At 44.1% G+C, this 26,577-nt stretch overlaps 1 protein-coding gene across 4 annotated transcripts; it reads right to left on the bottom strand.

The window, feature by feature from the left end:
• Window positions 1-2,732: 2,732 nt before the first annotated feature.
• Window positions 2,733-20,099, bottom strand: LGALS3 (galectin 3). Of its 4 annotated transcripts, none has more exons than XM_001148424.6 (6): window positions 19,873-20,099; window positions 11,727-11,748; window positions 10,754-11,077; window positions 8,762-8,850; window positions 6,382-6,547; window positions 2,733-3,027 (listed from the first exon to the last, which is right to left on the bottom strand). In XM_001148424.6, exons 2-6 carry the CDS (start codon window positions 11,742-11,744, stop codon window positions 2,872-2,874), a joined length of 753 nt encoding a protein of 250 aa, XP_001148424.2. In that variant the 5' UTR covers window positions 11,745-11,748; window positions 19,873-20,099; the 3' UTR covers window positions 2,733-2,871. The 4 variants fall into 4 exon arrangements, with proteins under 4 accessions (XP_001148424.2, XP_009426120.1, XP_009426121.1 ...); XM_009427845.4 differs by having other exon boundaries at window positions 19,828-19,933; XM_009427846.4 differs by lacking the exon at window positions 19,873-20,099 and adding an exon at window positions 19,525-19,656.
• Between the last annotated feature and the right edge of the window lie 6,478 nt (window positions 20,100-26,577).

Here is a 26,577-nt window from a genome sequence, read left to right as displayed (position 1 = left end):
CTTGCCTCTCTTGTTTAAAAGGAATAAGCTTAAGGCTAAGTATACTTATTAGCACTTATAAACATTCTTTAGTTTAATTGAAATATTAACCTGTGACAGAAATATTTGCATCTTTTTACACTTTATTCTTAGTTTGAACTCCTAAATTTGTTGACGTTGAACAGCTTTGGGTATTACATATTCCAGAGTATTCTGAATTTCTTTAGATGAGCTTTTTGGATTCCGAAGTCAGTTTGACATGCTGCGGTTTCAAACAGTTCAATCATTAGAGGTGCGCATTAAATCCTTGCCTTTTTGTTTTTATTTTCCCATTGGCATGGCCAAGAGCCATTAAGGAAATGCTTTTTTCTTTTGAAAAAAATCATATCATATAACATATCAGTCACATGAACATTTAAAAGATTGGTACAAAGAAACCCAAGATTTACAGTTTATACAAAGCAATATGCAACACAACAATATTTTGCTCTCAAAAATAAAGCAGATCATAATAAGACAATGTCAGTAAATGTCTTTAATAAGATGTATCACTGAATTGTTTCGAAAACTTACAGCTGTTCATGGCCCTGGGCCATTAGAAAACCCTAGTTTATGTATATTTCTTTTGCCTACATGGCTTATTTGAATTACCCAAACAAGCAATGAACTCAAACTGGCTTAACAATAAGGAAATTTATTATTTCACAAGTTATCAAAGTGATTTCAGGTACTATATAATCAATAGCTCAGTGATGACATCAAGGTCCAACTTTCTATTCCTAGTTCATTCTGTTATCCTTGATGTCGGCTTCTCTTCTATGGCTGGGTCTTTTTGGGGTCATAAGATGGCTGCTAGTGGCAGTTAGAGTTATGTCCTTCCCTTTGGCCTGATTAGACCAACTAATGCCACATCCCCATCTGCAGATCAGTGAGCCAGCAGGGGACCGACTTAATCGGAATTCCCTGTTGAATCTGGGATCACACCTGAATAAAACCATGGCTCTTAGGAAACGGAATGGATATTGGGTAGGCAACCATCAGTGTCCCTTACTAGATAATGTGCTTGGCTATTGGAGTCTAGAATTATGAGGTATTAGGAAAATTTTTAGAGACAAAATGAAAGAAAACTGCTTTGGACAGAGCAAGAGTTCTTAATGCAGTGTATTGTCAGAGAAAAAAAGAGTTCTACAAAAATAGAATGGGAATTTCTATTTATTGAGGACTTACTTTTTGACAGTCCCTTTGCAAACAATATTTTACTTAATGTTACAGTAACTCTATAAGAGCTGTGTGCATTTTATAGACACAGGAACCAAGGCTCAGAGGATTTAAGTAATTTTGTGTAAACCAAGTTCTCTCTTTTCTCCAAAGCTTGTTCTTCCGTTTGTTTAATAAGAATAGAATAGTCAAGACCAGAATGTTAGGGTAAGAAATTTTTTTGAAATATGCTATGATATGCTGCCTACATCCCTCTTTAGCGATAGAGGACTTATTCCTTGAGCTACAGGAAGTGCTGCTGGCAGGCAGCCCTCAGTTGACATCCCTTGTGAGGATTATGTTGCCTCAGCTGAAGAGAGCCACTTCATCTCAGGTCACATTCTCTTTCCCAGGTGTCCTATAGTCAGTGACTGATCAAAGTGGGGGTATAAAAAGGCCTGGCCCCGCTTGAAGCTCTGAAGAAGAATCCCAGCTTCAGAACTCCCCGTAGGGTAGGGTAAGTTATTGCTGCTCAACTTCTCCCTCAACGCAATCATGTCTTTCCCATCCCCACATGTATTGATTGCAAGTACACTCCCTCACAAGCTTCTTGAGATCTAATCTCTCTGCTTCCTGGGAGACCCAACCTGTGACAATTACTGATTTAACAGATTTGAAAAGATAGTATTGTATAAAATAATATTTTGGGCAAGGTGGGTGGATCACGATGTCAGGAGTTCAACACCAGCCTAGCCAAGATGGTGAAACCCTGTCTCTACTAAAAATACAAAAATTAGCCAGGCATGGTGGCAGGTGCCTGTAATCCCAGCTACTCAGGAGGCTGAGGCAGAGAATTGCTTGAACCTGGGAGGTGGAGGTTGCCGTGAGCTGAGATCGCACCACTGCACTCCAGCCTGGGCGACAGAGTCAGATTCTATCTCAAAAAAAAAAAAAAAAAAATGTTGGTCTTCTATAAGATGAAGTGGTTTTGCCACATCCTAGTTTTGGAATTTTATTAATCTTTGGGCTTGCTGCTAATAAGGGTAGAAAGGCATGGGTAAGAATGTTGACGATGGGAACAATTAAATTTTGAAAGCCGACTATATAAAATACCTTTTTTCTCTATAAGAGATTTCATAAAAACCAGGGAGATGGTCCTATATTGGTATCAAATTACTGATTTGAAAGCAGTGAACTATAGAAGGAGAAAATAGGATTAAAAAGCCGTCAAGAAATATACCAGAATCCTAACAATAATTGTCTATGGGTCATAGGTCATCTATAGGTTAACTTTTTCTTAATGCTATTCTGATTTCCTGAACATGTTATATTTCCTTAAGAAAATGAGAGAATAATTTCCTTGAAACAGCTGATTTTTATGAAATTCTGGAAGAGATAATTTTGTGGTAATATTTACTTTCTCCTTAAGAAAAATATTTTAACAAGTATAGGAAACCTTGAGGCCCCAATGCAGTATTAATATTGCTACATATTTTTTCCATTGTGCATTATCTAGAATAAACCACTCCAATTAAATGACATATTGAGACAGGTAATTCACTGTAATATTTATTAAGTAGATGACTTACAAGAGGGATATTGATGAATGTAAAAATTTTCACTCACAGTGAACATGAAACCTTTACACATGTAAGGTTTAGATTCTTTTTTTTTTTTTAATCTGCCCCTTTCAGATTATATCATGGTATATGAAGCACTGGTGAGGTCTATGTCACCAGAAATTGCCAGTTTGCTGATTTCATTGAGTTTTTTAACCCGATGATTGTACTGCAACAAGTGAGCATCATTCACTGCAACCTTGAAGTGGTCAGGTTCAACCAGTACTTGTATCTGAAATGGCATATACGTAAACTGTTACATGAGGTAATGCATATGTCAGCTGGATTTAGGCATTCCACAATATATACATATTTCATCTGCACTATAGAAACAATTTTTTGTCAACTGAAATAAAGGAAAAAAATGTCCATTAATTTCAAACCAGTCTGGCCTGAGCCCAGGATGTCCAACATTTCATCCTTATCATTTGTGGGACCAGTTAAGATCCAGAGAAAGTAACTTTACAGCAAAAATTCCAAGTTATGCTGGGTGGGGTGGCTCACGCCTGTAATCCCAGCACTTTGGGAGGCTGAGGCAGGTGGATCACAAGGTCAGGAGATCGAGACCATCCTGGCTAACACAGTGAAACCCCATCTCTACTGAAAATACAAAAAATTAGCTGAGTGTGGTGGCGGGCACCTTGTAGTCCCAGCTACTTGGGAGGCTGAGGCAGGAGAATGGCATGAACCCAGGAGGCGGAGCTTGAAGTTAGCCGAGATAGTGCCACTGCACTCCGGCCTGGGCGAAAGAGTGAGACTCCGTCTCAAAAAAACAAAAAACAACAAAAAAATTCCAAGTTATTCAGGTTCTTTTTTAAAGCAACAAATTTATTAGAAGGATACATAAGTGAAGCCATAAAGGTGGAGGCTAAAGATTTGCCTGCATAAAAACTTAAAAGAGCCTGGGTGTGGTGGCTCATGCCTGTAATCCCAACACTTTGGGAGGCAAAGGCGGGCGGATCTTGAGCCCAGGAGTTTGAGACCAGCCCAGGCAACATGGTGAAATCCCATCTCTACAGGAAAAATACAAAAATTAGCCAGGCGTGGGTGGCATACATCTGTGGTCTCGGCTACTAAGGAGGCTCAAGTGGGAGGATCGTTTGAGCCTGGGAGGTTGACAGGCTGCAATGAGCTGTGACCATGCCACTGTACTCCAGCCTGAGTGACAGTGTGAGACCCTGTCTCAAAACAACCAAAAGTTCTGGTATGGTCTAAAACACCTAAAAGAAAAACACGAAAATAGGATTCCTCTGGCAAATGTTGTAAGGATTGATGATAATCAGTTTTGGCAAGGGTAGGAGAAGTCTACTCTTCCCAATAGTGGATGTTCATTCCTACATCTTTTTGGAAGCAGCAATTTGACAGTATCTAAATTGTAAACATGTATATTTAAAGCAAAGATTTCTAGAAGACTTGCTTCTAGGAAGCGAAGATTTCTAGAAGACTTGCTTCTAGGAAGCGAAGATTTCTAGAAGACTTGCTTCTAGGAAGCGAAGATTTCTAGAAGACTTGCTTCTAGGAAGCGAAGATTTCTAGAAGACTTGCTTCTAGGAAGCGAAGATTTCTAGAAGACTTGCTTCTAGGAAGCGAAGATTTCTAGAAGACTTGCTTCTAGGAAGCGAAGATTTCTAGAAGACTTGCTTCTAGGAAGCGAAGATTTCTAGAAGACTTGCTTCTAGGAAGCGAAGATTTCTAGAAGACTTGCTTCTAGGAAGCGAAGATTTCTAGAAGACTTGCTTCTAGGAAGCGAAGATTTCTAGAAGACTTGCTTCTAGGAAGCGAAGATTTCTAGAAGACTTGCTTCTAGGAAGCGAAGATTTCTAGAAGACTTGCTTCTAGGAAGCGAAGATTTCTAGAAGACTTGCTTCTAGGAAGCGAAGATTTCTAGAAGACTTGCTTCTAGGAAGCGAAGATTTCTAGAAGACTTGCTTCTAGGAAGCGAAGATTTCTAGAAGACTTGCTTCTAGGAAGCGAAGATTTCTAGAAGACTTGCTTCTAGGAAGCGAAGATTTCTAGAAGACTTGCTTCTAGGAAGCGAAGATTTCTAGAAGACTTGCTTCTAGGAAGCGAAGATTTCTAGAAGACTTGCTTCTAGGAAGCGAAGATTTCTAGAAGACTTGCTTCTAGGAAGCGAAGATTTCTAGAAGACTTGCTTCTAGGAAGCGAAGATTTCTAGAAGACTTGCTTCTAGGAAGCGAAGATTTCTAGAAGACTTGCTTCTAGGAAGCGAAGATTTCTAGAAGACTTGCTTCTAGGAAGCGAAGATTTCTAGAAGACTTGCTTCTAGGAAGCGAAGATTTCTAGAAGACTTGCTTCTAGGAAGCGAAGATTTCTAGAAGACTTGCTTCTAGGAAGCGAAGATTTCTAGAAGACTTGCTTCTAGGAAGCGAAGATTTCTAGAAGACTTGCTTCTAGGAAGCGAAGATTTCTAGAAGACTTGCTTCTAGGAAGCGAAGATTTCTAGAAGACTTGCTTCTAGGAAGCAAAGATTTGTAAGGATAGTTATTACAGTATCTTAGTAAAATCTTTCCAGGTTGGAGTGTTTCTATTCTGTAAATTTTCATCAGTAGGGTACTGGTTAAATTATCACATATCTAAAAATGAAATACTACTGGCCAGGCGTGGTGGCTCATGCCTGTAATCCCAGCACTTTGGGAAGCTGAGGTGGGCGGATCACGAGGTCAAGAGATCGAGACCATCCTGGCCAACATGGTGAAACCCTGTCTCTACAGAAAATACAAAAGTTAGCTGGGCATGGTAGCGCACGCCTATAATCCCAGCTACTTGGGAGGCTGAGGCAGGAGCATCGCTTGAACCCAGGAGGCGGAGGTTGTAGTGAGCCAAGATCGTACCACTGTACTCTAGCCTGGCGACAGAGCGAGACTCTGTCTCAAAAAAAAAAAAAAAAGTGCTATTAAGTAACAATATTCTGATACGAAAAGATATCCACCAAATGTAGACTGTGGTCCTTATTTGTCCCTGTTGTTGAAGAGTTTACACTCCAGCTGTTTTATTCACCACTCTATAGTCAACCCTAAATGCTGTGGACCTAATTTGTTGAAGCAGTGCTTACAAATAAAAAGTGTGCTGTATGTCAGAAAATACTGGGAAGATACTCATCGAATTGCAACTTTGTGAGGATGGGGGAAGGAGTAAAAGATAGGAAACTTTGTTAATTTAAAAATTTATAAACTTTTCATAAAACTTTAATTTTAGAATAAAAAACCTTTAGTTTTCATCTCTCTGCCAACTGTGTTTTAAGCAACAAAGTCGCAGTACAACTGTACCATAAAGACTTTTTGCCTTTTTTTGTTAAAGATTATATTCTTTTCATTTCTAGAAAGGCTTAAACTCAGAGGGGTGGCAGCAGTGATGATGGAGAGGTGCCTGAAAGGAACTGGGGAGTGTGCCACTCCTGGCCATGTTCTCAGCCTGCTGAGCCTGGTCCCCTGGGCAGGGAGAAGATAAACTGGTTAGGCACCTTAGGAGAGGTGATAAAAACTCTCACTTCAAGTGCTTTGTGGTTTTAGAGTGATTCCTCATGAGAAATATACATTATCAATATATAATAGTAGCAATAACTTACTTTGAATGGTTTCCCACTTTCAAATGGGAAAACCGACTGTCTTTCTTCCCTTCCCCAGTTATTATCCAGCTTTGTATTGCAAACAATGACTCTCCTGTTGTTCTCATTGAAGCGTGGGTTAAAGTGGAAGGCAACATCATTCCCTCTTTGGAAATCTAAAGCAATTCTGTTTTAAACCAAAGACCAGTTATTAAAATGATTAAAGCTGTACATTTGCACGGTGTAAAGAACATATAATTTTCTAAAAAGCAAATAATTTCATAATACAATACCTAGGAAATTTTTCTGAATGGAAAGCAAATAAATCAGAATGGGTTCAAACTGGAAAATATCCTATGCCTGATATTCTATGTACTATCACAAAATCTAAAGGTAAGCAAGACAATAGATGTTGAATTTTTTGCCTCATTGTCTTCGATCATATTTCCATTCATCTGTAATGCCCCTACAGACTCATGAAAACCCTTCGAGGTTTTCTTACAGAGGTTTAGAGCCACTCTGAGGACACTTTATCCCTTACTATAGATAATGGTTATCTCTTTCCTGCTCTTCCAGTTTGCTTTCAATACCTGGTAAAGGCAAGCCAGCTATATAGTTAACAGCCATCAAATACCTGGCTTCCTCATAATTAACCAGAAGCCTTAGTTCCTCTAAAACAGCAAGAATGAGATAAGATAGTTAATATTCAGTATCTTGTTGCTAAGTTGTAAAGTCATGATAGTAAATGTGGTAAACATTCTATGATGTGAGCCAGAACCAATGAAATTGCTAGTTTAGCTTTTTGACCCTGTTCCTTCTCCCTGGAGGTTAATGCAAACACAAGTCCTCTTTGACTAACCCCATCCCTGAGTTTCTCAAAGTGCGCTCTATAGAGCGGTAACACCAGAGTCATCAGTAGGTATTCGTATTTTAATCTGCACTCTAGACCAACTAACAAAGATTGTCTGTGTATTTTGATTCACCCAGTAACAGTCACATTCAACCACAAATGATCTTCCAGTGATTAAATTTGTAAGGAAAAAACAGCATAGAATTTGTATTTGACTAAATATACAATGTTGTCATCTCTGTCACCTTAAGCACTTTTTTTTTCTACGCAGTTCGTCATATAGAATTTGCAGGACTAAGCAACAGTTTTTTTTAAGTTTACTACCATTAACCATTTCAACCAGAATTAGTTTTGATCTGCCAGTCTCAATCTACATCTCTAGCATTATTAGAACTAAACTTTCCAGTGAAATGACTCTAACAAGACAAGGATACCAAACTGGGTATTCAGTGTGCGTTAGGGGTTGTGGGAGGAGGAGAGCAGATATTTAATAAATCATGAGTGCTGTGTGCACAGGATAAGGTGTGCTGGGTTCTATGTGATGTTGGGAGGAAATACGGATAAGGACATAGGTAGAGGATGTATATATTTTGTAATTTGCTATGAGACGGGCATTATTGTACGGGGAAGTTCTGTGCTTACAGAAATTGTCTAGGCTGTGTGGAAAGATGGGTTGGCTTAGGATAGTGACTACCATTGCAGAAGCAGAGGAGGCTGGCTGAGGTGGAGGGAATGAGCATTTGAACGTGAAATTATCAGATCAGAAGTGAAGTCCATCTCTTGATTGCAGGATGTGGAGCAAGGTGACAGACACTGAGACTGTTTATGGATTCTTGCATAAACCTGTGTACATGGCTTGAATTTGTGCCATTTAGGTACTGTCCATAAGACCTAGAGACAGTTCCACTAACCTTAGGGGCAGGCATCTCAGATGGTTTCAGGACATGGCCAGCTTCCTTATATGATATGTAAGTACTACATAACCAGTGGTGACAACCAGGGCCAAGCAGCCCAGGACAGCCATAATTAGCATGTATTTTCCTAAATAAAGCCTCACCCCATCCTAGCCCACCTCATCAATCAAACTACTTCCAATAGCAAAGGTTGATTTATAATGATGAAGTTTTTAACTTGTAGAATCTCTTCAAACCCATAAGCAAATAGTATCTGCTCAAAAGACGGGTTCCCAGGCCTGCCACTGATCATCTGTAGAACCTGAACCTCAGTTTTGTCTATAAAAAGGGGAGAGCAATATTCCTTATCCTGCCTTCAACCATGAAGATTAGCTGACATAATACATATCAAAGTATAGAATAAGGTGTGTTACCGTTTACTATGAGTGCCATGATGCTTAGCAAAATTATATGGGAATATGTATGGATTTATGGGATAATCCTATGTGATGGTATAGCCAAGATTCTAAATATGTAGTTTTAAAAATTTTACTAAAATTCAAAATAGCACTGTAAGACAGGGCAAGAAAAAAAAAGTAGGCCATTCTTTATTCAAAAACCAATCTACAAATAGACTTGTTAATTTTGCTCTCCTTACCTGTTTGCATTGGGCTTCACCGAGCCCAGAATTGTTATCAGCATGCGAGGCACCACTCCCCCAGGCAAAGGCAGGTTATAAGGCACAATCTGGGAATTAACAAGTACATATGTGTCAATAAGGAGTCATGTTTCTTTGGGGAAAAAACGATGTTGCTAAAGTTCCATCACTATTAATATGTGTGAAAAACACATAACTCTAGTATATGCCATCTGTCCAGACTCTCAGGCCACTTTGCCCAGGGGCCAAAGAGATAAGGCTCCCTAGATGTACAAATAATAATTAAAAAGAAAGCCATCAGTAAATCTCATTACTACGGCCATCCCAATTTGTACTCATTCATGTTGACTATTTTTGGAAAGGCTTAAGCTAGATCTTGTGATCAACATTAACATTTTTGTATCACTCTTAAGGCCCTGTCATGGTACATGCTTTACTGTGGATATTCTGCTTCCTAGGGGCAAGCAGCATATCACATTCTGGGCTTGTGGGTTCTCATATGCTTTGTACTCACATGGCTCCAGCAGAGTGCTTTGCATATGGCAGATACTCAATATTTATGGAATGAACACTGTTAACACTGTGAGGTTCATTCCACAAATGTTTACTGACCAACTACATTCAAGGTACTGTGAATATCCCCAAAGCTCTATTTATTTATGGCCTCTTTTCTTTCCCTTTTTAAGACTTCCCCCTGGGTTTAACTATCACCCAAACCTTTTTATTTTTTGAGACAAGGTCTCAAAAATCCGAGTCTCAGTTGTTGAGGATGGAGTGCAGTGGTGTGATCATAGCTCACTGCAGCCTCAACCTCTTGGACTCAAGTGATCCTCCTGCCTCAGCCTCCCACAGTGGTGGGATTACAGGCATGAGCCACCACACCCAGCCTATCCAAATATTTTCTTTCTAGTCCTGGTGTGTACTAGTCCTGTACTTCCTCCCACCTAGATTTGCTGCTAGTGCCTCAAATTCAACAAGTGTGAACTAGAATGGTCTTCCCTCCCCCCTCCCCCATCAGTTCCCCTTCATGAGTTCCCAGTTTGGGCTAAAGCTTTGCTGATGGCTCTAGTTGCTCAGCCTTGAAAAGTCAGAGTCCTCTATGACTCCTAAGACATAATCAGTAGATTCTGGGGGTTCTTCCTCTGTAATCTCTCTTACATCTGCCTGTTCCTTTCCACAGCCTTCATGTCTCCCTCTCCCTGCAACTGACTAACCATCTCTGGTATAGGCCCTCTCAATGCCACCCACTCCCCCAAGTCTTTCTACTCTAAACTGACCTAAAAGGAGACAATGCTACCTTGTGCTGTCTTCTGCATAGTCCTGAAATGGTCTAATCCCACACTGGTACTTAGCTCTTTCCTCATATTTATTATATGTTTTATCATCCAACTAGATTATAAATCTGGAAAGGAAGGATCCTGTGGCTGAGACGTATCTGGATCCCCCATGGAGTTATGTTTTACACTTAGAATTCACTTGCTATGACATATTTTAATTTGCGTGAAAATTCAACCCTTAGATCACAAAATTAGAAGGTTTTCCAAAACCAGATTACCCTGGTTCCTCTACATGTTTGCTCAATGACCCTGGACAAATTATATCACTTCTCTATTGCCCCATTTCCCCATGTGTGAAATGGGGTTATTAACAGTATCTTATAGGGTGGTAATGGGGTTAAATGAGATTATCCATGTAGATGCATACTATTGACATGTATTCCGTAAGTGTTAAGAATAACCAAAATGTTCTCCATTACTACAATCTTGATTTATATTCATAAGCAGTTTTATCAGTGCCTTCAAAATACTCATTACCTTCTGTTTATACTAACCACACACAATAAGCTCAATATGAACACTTAATTTTTTGACTCTACCAACATACACCCATGGCTGGCCCTTGAGAAGTGGCTCTAAGCAGCAGCTTTAAAGCTCAGGGTCTCCCTGAAGCCCTCTGCATGTCAAGTACATGAAAGAAGGAATGCCATCTCACCAGTGGCCCAGCAGGGGCGCCATAGGGGCCAGTGGCAGGGTAGGCTCCGGGAGCACTTGGCTGTCCAGAAGATGGGTAGGCCCCAGGGCCGCTGGGTGGCCCTGGGTAGACTCCAGATGCAGGTGCTCCGGGATAAGCTCCAGGTGCTCCAGGGTAGGCGCCTGGAGGTGCCTGTCGAGGATAAGCCCCTGGGGGTGCCTGCCCGGGGTAGGCCCCAGGATAGGAAGCCCCTGGGTAGCCCCCTGCCCCAGCAGGCTGGTTCCCCCATGCACCAGGCCATCCTTGAGGGTTTGGGTTTCCAGACCCAGATAACGCATCATGGAGCTGGAAAGAAAGACATACACAATTACGGGACAGAAAGCATTCTCAAAAGCAGAATTTTCAGGAAAATAGGAATATGTGATCTAAGGAGAGGAATATGGCAAAGGCATTACATGCATATCATTAAACTTTTTCCACTTATTAATAGTTTGAGTTTCTAAGACTAAAATTAGATGTTGGGATTACATATACTTTTTCACTTTATTCTTGCCTCCCAACGTCTCAGATCAGGGAGGGCTGCATTTTCATAATTAGCTCAAGTCAGGAGTTAGCGCTCCTCTACTATAGCACATACTTTTTCATCACCATGAGAAAAACAATCACAAACATCAGAATGCCCAGACTGTACCACACTTCCCGCTACTCAGAGGATTTCTCAGCTCCTGCCGGCAGAGTCCACTCCCTTCCGCCCTGGGCCTTTTGGTGAAAGGGTTACTGTGAGTGAGTCCCAGGCCTCACTCTGCCTGGCTTTCTTCCCACATCTGCTGCTGGAAAAACAAGGCTCCAGCTTGCAAGCCCTCATTGGACAAATGAGTCCAGGGGAAGCCACGCAGTGGGAGAGTGAAAAGGGAAAGTCATGGTAAAAACAAAACCCCCAACCCTCAACCATGTGGAGCTGATCGAGGGGAAGAAACAGGCATAAAACACTTACCGAAAAATTGTCTGCCATTTTCCTGAAAGAAAGAAACAAAGATTATCATTTGATCCTGAAAGCTTTCACCGATTTCCATTAAACTGAACCTCACCACTAGTTCATTGCGCAGTTCTAATCCATCTCTAGGCATTATGCCTAAGTCAGTAGTGTGGGGCCACAAAAACATCTCTTCAAGGGGCAGGGATGCTATCCAGCTAGATTGCCAAACCCTATTTAACTCACAAGTTTAAACTTCCGTCACACTAGCCTGTGCTCTGAATCTTACCCATCTGCCCTCTGTCCCCACTAACTGCCCCATCCCCTCCTCTGGGTTTTTGAAGATAAGCAGTGATTGATTACTACTGAGACAGGAAAGACAATGACCTCCAGACGTAGTTGCTGCCCAGCTATTTATTCCTCTATTTGCACACACTTATGCCTGCTCCTGGCCAGGCACTGCGCAGGCTCCTATCTAGGTGTGAAGACGAATAGGCCATGATCTGCATGGTCAAAGGGGCCACAGGATCTAAAACTCAAAACAATTGAGCCCACAGAGATATAGAATAGAAGGATGGTTACCAGAGGCTTGGAAAGGTAGTGAGGGAGGGTGGGAGGGAGGTGGGGATAGTTAATGGGTGACAAAAATAGTTATAATGAATGAATAAGGCTGGGTATTTGACAGCACAGCAGGGTGACTATAGTCAATAATTTCATTGTATGTTTGAAAATAACTAAAAGTATAATTGGATTGTTTGTAACACAAATAAATGAGAAGAGGGATACCCCATTTTCCATGATGTGATTATTAGGCATTGCATACCTGTGTCAAAACATCTAACGTGTGCCATAAATATATATACCTGCTATGTACCCATAAAGATTAAGAATTAAAAAAAAATAAAAGCCGAAGGGCCTACAGTGCAGCAAGGCAGATGAGATGCATCCATGGAAATGTGAAATAACAAGTCACAGATGCTATGAGTCAGAATGTGTGCTGTAGGAATTCAAACCCAGAAAGCTTACTTCTAAGAAGGAAAGGAAAGGTGCTGTTGGAGCTAAGCCTCAAAGGGCAGCCGAAGTTTGTATGTGCTTTTTTTTTTTCAAAGGTACTTGTTATTCCAAATAAAATCTTTGGCAGTACAACAAACTAAGGTGAAAAAATTCAGGCAACGTGACGTGAAGGAAAAAAATATTTGGGTCTAAGATGCTACCAAAGAGGGTTTGCCTAAGGGGTGGTCTGGAGACATCAGTCCTGCTTTCTCCTGTTCCTTCCCATGTCAAGGCTCCAAAAGCACAAGATGCTTCACAGCTGTTGTAGGTGCTCCAGCAGTGAGGGGAGGAGGGCAGCTGGGCCCCTGAGGCATGGGTGAGTTCTTCCTAAGCTCAGGATCACCTGTGCCATGGCCTGAATTACCTGGACCTTGAAACAACCAGAATATCCTTCTCTTTGATTTGCCCACCTGTGATATTTACTCAATCACTTTTAGAAATGGCATCGGCCCCAAGGGATCCAATAAATATCCACTACTTGATTCAAATGCAAGATATTGGCTGGGTGTGGTGGCTCATGCCTGTAATCCCAGCACACTGGGAGGCCAAGGTGGGCAGATCGCTTGAGCCCAAGAGTTCAAGACTAGCCTGGGCAATATGGCAAAACCCTGTCTCTATGAAAAATACAAAAATTAGCCGGGTGTGGTGGCGCATGCCTGTGTTCCCAGCTACTCGAGGGGCTGAGGTGGGAGGATCATTTGAGCCTAGGAGGTCAAGGCTGCAGTGAGCTGTGATTGCACCACTGCACTCCAGCCTGGGTGACAGAGCAAGACCTCATCTCAAAAAAAAAAAAAAAACCCATAAAATATTACCTTTTTTTTAGTAAAACTCAAACAGGCAGAGCTCCTCCTAGGGCTTAACATATGCTTCATTTACACACACTGGATATTTTATACAGGTTGAGTATCCCTTATTTGAAATAGGACCAGAAGTGTTTCTGATTTACATTTTTTTTTTTATTTTGGAATATGTCCTTATGCCCAGTTAAGCATCCCTAATCTGAAGAGCCAAAATCCAAAATCTCCAGTGAGCATTTCTGTAGAGCATGGCCTCTGAACATGATGCAGGCATGCAAAAAGTTTGGGATTTTGGAGCATTTCAGATTTCTGCACTGGGGATGCTCATCCTTTACCATACTGCTATTATTTATATCATAGACATTACCTTTGACTAAAATATTTTTGCACATTTTTTTTTTTTTAGACAGGGTCCTGTTCTGTTGCACAGGCTGGAGTTCAGTGACATGATATCAGGGCTCACTGCAGCCTCCACCTCCTAGGCTCATGTGATCCTCCCACCTCAGCCTCCCAAGGAACTGGGACTACAGGCACACAACACCACACCCAGCTAAGTTATTATTTTTTTTTTTTAGATACGGGGTCTCACTATGTTGCCCAGGCTGGTCTCAAACTCCTGGGTTCAAGTGATCCTCCCACCTCAGCAACCCAAAGTGCTGGGATTACAGGCATGAGCCACCGCATCCAGCCACACATCTCTTTTTGAACATGGTCATTCTGAAACCTATTCAGAAGTGGTTAGGTTATGACCATGCCCATTTTCCAACCTAGGGAACTGCTGGCAGCTTGACAGGGAAGTCACAGTGACTCCAGAGGTTACTGCATCTTTCATTTTCGTTACATCCTGTAGTGCTTGGCTTTTTAAAGCAAAAGTTGTGAGCTCCTCTGCATGTGCCTCCTTCCCCAAAAGGCTGCCACACTACTGTATAAGAAACCGTATAAGTTGCTACTGCAGGGGGACCTTGAGAGAAGAGTTGTTACAGAAAAGGAAAATAAATGAAAATTTTTAATTCAGAAAAAGAAAGTCTCCCTCATTTTGGATGCCATAGGAAACAATCTTGAACTTCAAGGTGGGCAGAAAGCTTAGTTCCTTTAATTACACATACTTCTTCCACCCTAGTTCCTTTAATTACACATACTTCTTCCACCCTAAGGCAACATATCAAAGACCCAGCAATAACGTTGTCAACATTTTGATTTCTTTTAAATGTCCTCATTGCACAGGAGCTTATTGTGAACCTCAGCACCACTGACACTTCAGGTCAGATGCTTTGCTGTGGGGCGCTGTCCTGTGCACTGCAGGATGTTCAGCAGCATTGCTGGCTTCAATACATATGCTGCCAGAACTCCAGCATACCACACTCCAACTTGTGACAACCAAGTGTCTTCAGGCCAGGTGTGGTGGCTCACACCTGTAATCCCAGTCATTTGGGAGGCTGAGGCGGGAATATTGCTTGAGCCCAGGAGTTCAAGACCAGCCTGGGCAATACAGCAAAACCCCAGTCTCTACCAAAAAAAGGAAAAAAAAATGTCTTCAGACATTGCCAATATCCCCTGGGAGCAAAATCATGGCTAGTTGAGGACCGCCAATCTAGCTAGTTAGCAGTGTATCCCTACATGAATGTACACACGTGGTTCAATAAAAACCAAAAAGGTAGTTTCAGTTGTTAAAACTAGCTGAATTTGCCTTATAAAGGGTCCTAACATAACTCTATTCAAATTAAGATGTGTTTAAAGGCTGATTCCAACCAGAAAGTCAAATAAAGAAGGCATTTCCATAATTTAATATTTATTCTTTTCAAAGCCTCCGCTCAAGCATGTTTAGTTTATTTTCCAGTCTAACCAAATCCAGTTTGGGAAACAAAGCAGATCTCGTTGCATTTCCACTGTTTCAACACCACCTCGGAGGGCAGTATAGATTGTGTCTCGACACATTAGACAAGGCCACTAGAACAAAACCTGGCATTTGTGTGGTGCTTTTCAGCTTATGAAGCATGTTCACATACCTTATCTATTTTAGTTATAATGACAATCTTTGTGGTGAAATCTTGTACTGTCCTGCCATCTCACTGTCCAGCCTGGGACATGAATCATCCCTATGTCCAGCCTATCTACACTGTAGATGCTACCCACCCACAAGTCACTTAGTAGCAGGCTTGGTTATCAGATCAAAAAAACAGTATATATAGGGTTTGATACTATCCATGGTTTGAGGCATCCACAGGGGGTCTTGGAATGCATCCCCTGAAAATAAGGGGGAGACTACTGTGTTCTCACCATAAGGTAACTGAGGCTCAGAGAGATAACATGGTGGCCCAAAGTCATCTGTCATTGGCAGATCAAGGAGGAGGGCTCGTGTCTTTTTACTCCTTATTTAGGCTCATTCTACACCAATAGAAAACATCACACTTTGAAATTTTAAAGTACAGTCCTTTGAAAGTGTTAATTACTTCATTGTGAAATTAATTCTCTGACTTACTCATCTGTAACTACATAACATACTGAAATTGTAAACAAATTTTTTAAAAAGGATTGTGTTTTGGTCAGAAAACTAACTGGGTGATTCATTCAAGCACAAAATAATATTGAATATTGAATACAAGAATGCCATTTTGTATAGTCATTTGCTAATTATAATGACATTTTAACCAATAAAGTGTACTTTTCCAAAAATTGGGTATGCCCCGTCAACTTCCAACCATGAGATTTCTTTTTTGAAAAGCATTATAGGCTGAGTGCAGTGGCTCATGCCTGTAATCCCAGCACTTTGGGAGGCGAAGGCAGGAGGATCATGAGGTTAGGGGTTTGAGACCAGCCTGGCCAACACAGTGAAACCCCATCTCTACTAAAAATACAAAGAATTAGCCAGGTGTGGTGGTGGGCGCCTGTAATCCCAGCTACTCAGGAGGCTGAGGCAGGAGAATCGCTTGAACCCGGGAGGCAGAGGTTGCAGTGAGCCAAGATGGCACCACTGCACTCCAGCCTGGGAGACTGCGAGGCTCCATCTCAAGAAAAAGAAAAGAAAAGGAAAGGAAAGCATTATAACTGATGCTCTTTTGAAATCAAGATTATTAACCTCAAAACTTTCAGGAAAACAAAAAAGACATCTATTCAGATAAATATCATCCTTACTTGCCTGAAATTTTTTTCTTTTTTCTTTTCAGATGAGTAGTTTACAGAGAGAGACATACAATCAAATGTCACAAATCTTCCCACTCTACAGACACTATAGATATGTGAACCCCACCCTGGTGTTTCCAGGATCAGAGAATTTTGAAGAGTCAGAGGGAAAAAAAAAAAAAAACTTCAAAAAATAAACTAAAAGTAGAGAAATACTAGCTGGGTCTCCACATTTGTAAACACCTACAGTAAGCAGTTCAGTGTAGCTTCAGAATAAGGAATTTAAACATGAGTTAGAATACAGACCATTTTAATCGGCTGTTAATTGGTAGCTTTTCCCTTTAACAAAGAGTAGCTATCCGCTGCACTATGCTATTCTAGGCCCACCCAGCAATCAGTCCGGTTGTCTGGGTTCCCAGGAACACTTCTGAAATGTCTGCTCATAAAGGTCCCTGACCTGTGCGCAACCGTCACAGAAGAAGACTACTTCCTGAGCCCCTAGGCACTGCCCTACACTGCTCCTCAAGTCACACAAGAGGCAGTCTACTTCCTGTCCTTGCTGAAACACAGAGCAGGACTTGAGGAAAGCCCATTTGCCAAAGACAAATTCAGTGATGCTAAGTTGGAATAAGGGGAACTGGTCCTTTCCTAGGATTTCTTTCTCATCATAGCTCCCTGGCATCAAGGAAGGTAGAGTTACTTTCTGCTTCTCATGACTGATTTTCCCCCCTATGGAAAAGCTGAATAGGTCAAAAGAGAACACATGACACTTGGTCAATAGCGAACTGGAAGTATACAGCAAGCACAGCCTAGACTGGTTCTTAAGTTACCCACTCAGAATTTAATGAGAAGATCCAGTTCAGGCACCAGACACAAGGAGCTACCCTTGAGTGGGAGCCTGTGTCCCAAACGATCACAGGAAAGAAGAGCTATGTTTGAGATCAGTTACCACAAGTATCAAGTACATAAGTTTACAAGCCACTTGGCATTTAAGGTCAACACGAGATTCTGAAGGCATACTACATGAACAAAGGTCTTGGCTGCAGTTAAGGTTTAGAGTCTGGCTAATGAGGGTTCTATGTAAAAAGGTACCTAAATTATACATGAGACCAGCATTAGCCTCTTGACCTCACTAAGTGAAAAGTCTTTATAAAGCACCTATGCATATTTGTAGTACAGCGAACTATCATAGTTTAAAGACCGCTTAACAGAGCGAGACACCTATTCTACTTGGACACAGCTAGTTTTCGGGGTCAATCCATCAGGCGGTACTCGTCCTCTTCTGCTTCTTACGTAACTTAGTGAGGCATCCTCCTAGCACTTCTAAGTGCTAAATATTCAAGGACCATCATCAAACTTCTCCCCAGAATCTGGACTAAGTGCTGATTTTAAACATCACCTCTAAATATTATGAATTTAGGAAGTTGCTTAAGTCCCCCAAAGATCAAGGATGGGGTATGATCATCTTTAGAATGAGAGACCCTACCCTAAGGATTAAGAGTCAATGTCTAAAAGGGAGACTATTGTTGTAGAAAAGTAAATGATCATTATTCAACTTTACCTTTTATGGAAACACACAATTTCCTAGTATGAAATGTTTATAAACTTGAGGTAGGCCAGGCACAGTGGCCCACGCCTATAATCCCAGCACTTAAGGAGGCCGAGGCAGGTGGGTCACCTGAGGTCGGGGGTTCGAGACCAGCCTGACCAACATGGAGGGACCCCCCCCCCACCACCACCACCACGAAAAATACAAAATTAGCCGGGCATGGTGGCGCATGCCTGTAATCCCAGCTACTCGGGAGGCTGAGGCAGGAGAATCGCTTGAACCCGGTAGGCAGAGGTTGCGGTGAGCCGAGATAGTGCCGTTGCACTCCAGCCTGGGCAACAAGAGCGAAACTGCGTCTCAAAAAAAAAAAAAAAAAAAAAAAAAACCTTAGGTAAACAAATCAGAACTTTGGAAGCTGACGAAAGCTTTTTCTTCTCAGGCCCTGTGCCCAAGTGGTTAATTGTATCAGTCTCATTTTCTTCAGAATTAACTGAGCCTTCTCCCATTTCTTCCCCAGAATCCTAGAGACAGCCTGAGTCACTGAGGTCCAGGTGTCCTCATTGTGCAGCAACCTAATTCCCAGAGTCACTTTACAAACATTCCGCAGTCTCTGGAACCCGCATGGCGAACTTGAAGGGTAAGGCTGAAACCTAAGTCCCAGCCTCCACCATGCGTCCCCGACTCCCTGGACCTGAACGCCTACTGCTCAGAGGGCAATCGTTTTAGTGTTTCTATTTGAGCACCCGATAATTCAGAATAAACTCTCAAACATGTTGTGAAAGCCCCCCGGTAGGGCTCTGCACGCTAGGACCAACATTCTGCCACACCCACCACTTCCTGGGCACAGACAGTCTGGGCAGGGAGGGGCATTTGATTCGGAAAAGCTTAGAGTTTGCAGTCTTTGCAAAGCCGGGTCATGCCCACTCAGGCCATGGGGCAAGCACCATTTTCTGTGGGATCAGCAACCAGACAGCGGCTGCAGCCCGGCCGCAGCTGGTCCCGGTGGAAGAACTCGTTCGCGCTCCACAGCGAGATCTCCTCCAAGTCCAGCCTCAGCTGATGCTCAAAAGGGGCCGGGCCAGCCAAGCTGTGGGTCCCGGGAGGCGCCCTATGCAGTCCTGGGAAGTCCCTTCGCTCCCCCGCGGCCGTGATCTGGGGAAGGGTGACGGGGCTCCAACCCCAATTAGAGAAACTGGAGCGGCCGTCTGGTTTGCTGAGCGAGCCCCTCCGCCTCCCCTCGCAGCGGGACCTGGCGGGACTGGGGTGACCAGACTGCGGCTCGTCACCGGATGGGGCTTACTCTGGGGCCGCAGAGCGCAGGCGGCGGAGGTGCGACGGCGGCGAAGCCCCCCGAGGCTCCGCTGAAGGTGGCCCGTGCCGCCCCGGGGACGTGTGTGGGTCTCGTAAGGTGCTGCCAACCTTCCCCGAACGCCAGCGCCCTCGAGAATCAAAGGCGACTGCCCCGGGCCCAGATCGCTGCCCGCCGCCCCGCTCCTGGAGGGCAGAGCACAGGCTGTGGGGCTCTCCGCGCGCGCCCTGGCCGGGTCCCGGGGAGCCGAACCCTCTCCGGACCGCGCCCCAAGCAGCGCCCAGGCGCCCTCACCCCTGCCCGGCCGGAGCCGCGTCCCCCGCGCCCCCCGCAGCTCACGGCTCGTTGGCTGGCTCCGGACGGCTGCTGGCGAGGAGGTGCTGCGGGCGCCGGCGGGGCGGTGGCTCCGAGCCTCAAATACTCCCAGCCCCGCCCGGCCCGCCTCTCCCGAGGCGGGGCGGCACCCCTGCCCAGCCAGTCCTCTCCCCGGACCAGGCTGGGCGAGCCCCGCGCCGGCCTGACACCCCGAGCCGCCGCCGCAGGGGCGACCAGGAAGCTCCCGACGCGGAGAGCGCGGGCACTGAGGGGCGCGACCTCCGCTGCCACCGTTAGGTTCCGTGGCGCTCCCGGGACCTGGGCTGCGGCCGCGTCTGTCCCCCGCCCTCTCCAGAATCACCTGAGTGAAGAATTCACTGAGAGGAATTCAATTAATAGGTTGCTTTATTTGTAGAATACAAAACCAAAAATCTTTTCAATGTCTATTCCCTAGGGAACTGACTACAAATTGACTACTTATTCTAGATCAATAGGCCTAGTCTCAAAGCAATTCCCTTATGAAGCAATTAATCAGACAACTCTTTAACACATTTTACACAGGAAATTCACATTATATATATATATACCCTCCTTTTAACTTCACCTTATCTTTTTGTTGGAAGAAAGAGATAAGTATTATTATCTCATTTTTACTGTCAGGGTGCTATAGTCTGAATGTTTATATCCCGCCAAAGTTCATATGTTGAAATCCTAACCCTCACGGTGATGTATTAGGAAGTGGAGGCCTTGGGAAGTGATTAGGTCATAGGGGCAGGGTCCTTATGAATGAGATTGGTGCCCTAATAAAAGAGGCCGGAGAGAGACCCCTTGCCACTTCCACCTTGTGAAGACACAGCCAGAAGGCTCCCTCTGTGAACCAGAAAGCAGGCCCTCACCAGACATCAAATCTGCTGGCCTGGATCTTGGATTTCCCGACCTTCAGAACTGTGGGAAATAAATGTATATTGCCTATAAGCTACCCAGTTTATGATATTTTGTTACAGAAGCCCAAACAGACTAAAAGAGAAAATGATTTACTTATCCAAGCTCACTCATGTCTAGGAACAAAATCCAGAAATCCTGGCTCTTACACTTTACCTGGAAAAGCACCAGGCCAAAGAATCCTTGCAGGTTGGAACAAGGATCTCTGAGGAAAAAAAAAAAAAAAATTAAGGGGGGTGGGGGAAGAATCTTTGCAGGGACTGGCTTATGTAAACTATGGAGAAAACCAGGTATCATCTGGTTCCTAAATAATTCCTGTAGCCCTTATAGTAACCAATTAATAACATAAAGATAAATTATTTCCTGCAGTTTTTCAACTTAGGGAAATGTTCCAGTGAAGGACTCACTTGATGGAATTGAGAAGCTGTCTTGGCATTCTCTAGGATAAACTTGAAAGTGTCTTAGTGGCTGGCACTGTTCCTGCAACATCGTCCCCTCTAGGCTTGCACATAGAAGTCACAGTGTGGCTGGGGATTATTTATGAAAGTTTGAACTCTTATCTGAAGAGGTAGCCTGGCAACCAATTTATTTGAATGGATCACCCATAGTAAATGACTAACCTCTGGGTAGTAAAAAGGTATCACCCAAAGGAATGCCCTTGGTCTCCAGGGAAAATGCTATAAATCTTAAGACTTTGAGTCATGAGGCCTCATGGCCAAGAGTGGTACCCTTAGAGGGTTAGCCATTGGTAATAAGAAAAGTAGATAGCCAAATGAATTGCTGTGGAGGCAAGGGATGAATCACACTCTTGCCTTTTCTTCTGGTCATTTCAGAGATAGACAAAGTTCATGCCCTGGCTACTTAGGGGGCTTGCTTACACCTGATTGTATGATCAGACATGCTTTTGGCTTCACTTCCTTACTTGTACATCCCCATGAATACTTTGGTGCCAACTTCATGCCCCATAAAGCTAACAAAAGGATCCTGCTATGATCAGGGTGTGCCTGGGAATTTATAATTTGTACACATGCAATAAACGGCTCTTTATTACCCAATCCAAAGTCACATCCCTTTTCTAAGATAAGCGTAAAAAGGAACCCAATAAAATCAATTAAGATATCATTGAGTAACTTCTATGTACAGCTCACTGTGTTATTTGAAATAGGGACAAGGCAAGTGTTAGCCCTCAAACAAAAAGGCTGTCTGGTTTCTACGGATGCAGAGATTGTAGGCCCCTGATAAAAGCAAGGATTCTAAGAGAGGCATCTCCACAGGAGGGAAAGGAGGAAACTTGGGAAAGCAGGTGGCTGTCCAGAAGGTCAGGAGGGAAGCTGGGTAAGAACTTCGGTTAGAGCCAGAAGAGAGTAGGAGATGAAGATGAGAACAAAAAGGGAAAGTCTTTAAGGATAAGCAGAAAAGAGAAAGAAAGACAGTAATTGGAGAAGAAAGCAGAGCCGATTATTTATTTATTTATTTTATTTTTTTGAGACGGAGTTTTGCTCGGCTCACCGCAACCTCCACTCCCAGGTTCAAGTGATTCTCCTGCCTCAGCCTCCCCAGTAGCTGGGATTACAGGCATGCACCACCACCCTGGCCAATTTTTAGTAGAGACGGGGTTTCTCCATGTTGGTCAGGCTAGTCTCAAACTCCCTACCTCAGGTGATCTGCCCACCTCAGCCTCCCAAAGTGCTGGGATTACAGGCGTGAGCCACTGCGCCCGGCAGCAAAGCCAGTTTTTTAAAGTCACCTTTTGAATAGGAAAATAGAACCAGAGAGAAAGGAAAAAGAGAGGAGAATAGAAGAATTATGAAAATATAAAAAGTGAGTGAACCTGGAACAAGCCAGAAAAGAGGAGAGAAATTTCCCAGAAATTAGCACTACAGTGGGCCAGATAGGGAAAGAATGTCTCACAAAAGCTGAAGTTCTTATGAAATATAAACAAAAATCTTGGTATTAAGTCATGTAGACAGCAGAATACAGGAACAGCCAGAAAAGAGCAAAGCGGCTGCTTTCCAGTTTTCACATTTGGACCCTGGGGAGCCCAGGCAAGTTTGGCAATTCTGTGTCTACATGGTGTTAACGCATCTGGGTGACAAGTGAAGAGTTGAGTCAGGCCTCAGGGCACTTGGTCTTTCTGGTGCCAACAACTGGAATCTGGGTGGCTGGCAGACTTAGGGACTGAAAGAGAGGCTGAGTGTTCTGGGGAACCATTTATGCCTTGAAGACAAAGTAATTTCCAGTTTCAGAACGAAATGACTGTGGCTGTCTGCTGTTTCTAGTCCCAGTTATCTATATGTACTTACTCATAGCCAAGGCCTTTAGTGGGGGGCCTAATATATGCCTCAACTATTTTGCAAAATCAACCCCTTCTAGCTTTCTGAATGAACAGGCTCACCAAAACCTGGTCAACAAATGAAATAGGGTTGGTGGCAGTAATGTGCCCAATGATGGTTTACAAGGTCTTACCACCTGGGTTGCAACTACAGCCCCCTGGGACAGAGTGAGAGCCAGAACCTGCTTAGAAGGGAGCTGGCCCCTCCTGCCTTGGATGGGCAGGCCAACAGCATCAGGGAGGAGAGGTGTACCAGGTGCCACCGCAGGTGCAAAGCCCCTTCTCCAGCCCAACCTCAGCCCTGGCCACCTCAGCCTAACCTTCTTTGTTTGTCCTTCAAGCCTAACCCAGGCCTGTCTTCAGCACTAGCCACCACCAAACCCACATTCCCACCAGTCACTTCTGTCTATAGACAGGAAGTGGCTGCTGCCACTACTACTGCCCTTATTGCAGCCACACCCAGGGCTATGCTCTTAACCACGCTACAGCATTAACCTGCCTCTTGAGGAAGTATAAAACCAGGGAAAGGGATAGAGAGTGTGCCAGCTTGCTAAGGCTGCCATAACAAAGCACCAGGAACTGAGTAACTTAAATAACAGAAATTTATTTTCTCCCAATTCTGGAGGCCAGAAGTCCAAGATCAGATGTTGGAAGGGTGGGTTTCTTCTGAGGCCTCTCTCCTTGGCTTTTACGTCTCTCTATATCTTCACATGGTCTTTCTTATATGCCTGTCTGTGTCCTAATCTCCTCTTGTTAGAAGGACACATTCGTATTAGATTAAGACCTCATTTTAACTTAATTGCCCCCTTAAAGGCCCTATCTCCAAAAACAGTCACATTCTGAGGTATCCGGGGCTCGGATGGTACTGACATAAATGTTTTTGCAAAGAGAGAGGGACACAATTCATCCCATATCAGAGAAGGGCAGGGGAGGAGCTGGCTGTCAGTTCAGCAAGTGTGGTCAGCAGAGATTTCTCCAAGGAGGTGGTATTTGAGCTGAGACCTAAATAAGGAGTAGGGGCAGGCTTGTAAAGATCCGAGAAAGTGGGAATGGCAAGAATAACACTGTGAGTTGCAACAGGGACCTGTGCCAGCATAGACACCCATGGGGCACCTCCTGCCCACTCCTGTCAGAATCCCCTCCCTGCCATCCTCATAAAGTGGCCTGGCAGCCAAGCTAGCACTTCATGACCTCTCACCTTAAGTGGAGTTGGGAGAATTGTGGAGTCCTAATTGGGGGCTGGGGGAAGTGGAGAATTGGGCTGGTGGGATCAAGGGAAAGCAAAAAGAGACAGCAGGCTGGGCGCAGTGGCTCACGCCTGTAATCCCAGCACTTTGGGAGGCAGAGATGGGTGGATCGCTTGAGGTCAGGAGTTCGAGAACAGCCTGGCCAACATAGTGAAACCCCATCTCTACTAAAAATACAAAAATTAGCCAGGCATGGTGGCAGGTGCCTGTAGTCCAGCCTGGGCAACAGAGTGAGATTCTGTCTCAAAAAAAAAAGGCAGATAAGCTATAAGTCTGCCTTTCTTCATGGTCCAGGACACATAGCCCTCTTGCGCAAATAACTCACAATCTGCCTGCTCCCAGCTCTCTCTAGACCCTTGGCTGATAGAAAAAATGCACGTTAGCTCACTGCAACCTTGGCATCATCAGTACTGCACAAAACCCTCTTCAGCACGCAGCACGAGCTCCATCCTATAAAATCCCCAGCCAGCCTTTGTCTCCTTTCACTCAGCTTCTCTTTTGCTAGCCTGCCCATTGCTTCTTTGCAACATATTTTTATACTTTTTCTAATAAATCTGCCTTTCTTTACCTACAACTGTCTTGATAAATTCCTCTTACCTCTCCCCCACGCCACTGGCCCCAATAGTCACGGCTCACCTGCAGCAAGAATCAGAAGGAATTCCTAACGCAGCTGAGTATTTGGTTTCTCTCACCTGAAAGCTTGAGTTTGGGCCCCTGACAGATTGTGAGTCAGTTGGTATGTGTGGCTGCATCTGCACCATGTCAGCCTGGGAGCCATGCACATTCTGCCATGATAAAGGAAGAGTAGAGTAAGCCGGTCTGCAGAGATGAGTTGAGAAGCTGTACAGAGGGAAGGGACAAGACGGAGAGAGTCCTGCAGTATTTAAATTCCTGAGGCCTGGTCTCACATCTGCATTTGGATTTTGTGTATTGCTCTTGCCCCCACACCCTTCCTCTTTTTTTCCTCAGATTCTAAATCCAAGGAATCCAACCCCAACTTCCCCCAACACTTTTTTTTTTTTTTGGAGACAGGGTCTCACTCTGTTGCCCAGGCTGGAGTGCAGTGGCGTGATCATGGCTCACTGCAGCCTTGACTTCCTGGGCTCAAGTGAATCTCCCATCTCTGCCTCCCACGTAGCTGGAACTACAAGCACGTGCCACCATGCCGGGTTAATTTTTGTATTTTTTGTAGAGATGAGGTTTCACCATGTTTTCCAGGCTGGTCTTGAACTCCTGGGCTCAAGCAATCCATCCACCTCAGCCTCCCAAAGTGCTGAGACTGCAGGCGTGAGCCACCGCGTCCGGCCCACCTCCCCTTTTCGCATCCTTTTTCTGCTCAGGCTTGCTGACGCTTGTCTCTGTCACTTGCCACCAAGGGGCCCTCATACAGAATATAGACCCAAACGGGGCCTCGCTGGAGGCCACCTGACTGTGGAGGGCTGGGTCCTGTGTGTGTGCTGGTGGAGACGTGAGCCAGAGAGAGCTGGCTTTCAGTGTTGTCACCATGGTTACTGCTATTTGACTCATGTTGTAGGATTTCCCCACTGAATCCCACACTGCCCACCCACTGATTCCCACACTGCCGGCTTACAACTCAGGGGGAAGTCTTTCCTGGGAAGCTGGGGTTGGGCTGCACCTTCCCTGCGAGGCAGCTCATCCTGGCCCACTGTCAGCTCAGATTTGCCCGGATCCACCATGTTCTGGCCTCCACCTGTGGCATTCTCCAGGACTGTCATCCTGCCTCCTACCTGTCCCTCTGCAGATTCTGTCCTCTTTTCTCTACACCAAAGTCATACTCTTTTTCTCCCCAAGAACAATAGGCTTGCTTATATGGATTTCCCCCAGCCTTTTACTAAAACTGGAATAGTCAAACTCCTCTCTGGGCGCTGCCAGCCTGTTATGTTACAGAGAGCAGAGGGAGGAGGCCAGGGCCGCTATTGATAAGCGTCGCCTGCAATGAAGTGGGAGCGTTCACAGTGCAAACTGACCCATGAGGCTTGCCAGGGCTGTGGCAGGGTGGGGTGGAACAGGACTGACAGGCTCCTGTTTCTTCCAGATCTGCACATTGGCAACGTGCCATGAATATTTTCAATATGTCTGCTAGCCAGCAACCATAAATATCTCTGTGGAATGAGCTGGGGAGATCTAGTTTGTGCAGAAAATCAGGGAACGTGGAGGAGGATTTGCCCCTCTCTGCACTTTTGAAGG

Source organism: Pan troglodytes, chromosome 15 (genome assembly GCF_028858775.2).
Source record: "Pan troglodytes isolate AG18354 chromosome 15, NHGRI_mPanTro3-v2.0_pri, whole genome shotgun sequence".
Lineage (NCBI taxonomy): Eukaryota > Metazoa > Chordata > Mammalia > Primates > Hominidae > Pan > Pan troglodytes.
The sequence above is the reverse complement of the archived record's forward strand: the minus strand, read 5'-3'. Positions and strand labels throughout refer to the sequence as shown.

Excerpts from the sequence above, each read along its gene's own strand:
- LGALS3 (XM_001148424.6), bottom strand. Across the intron at positions 8,851-10,753 it reads GCGCCCCTGCTGGGCCACTG|ATTGTGCCTTATAACCTGCC; the intron begins GTGAGATGGCAT and ends GTTAATTCCCAG. Across the intron at positions 6,548-8,761 it reads GTGAAGCCCAATGCAAACAG|AATTGCTTTAGATTTCCAAA; the intron begins GTAAGGAGAGCA and ends GGTTTAAAACAG.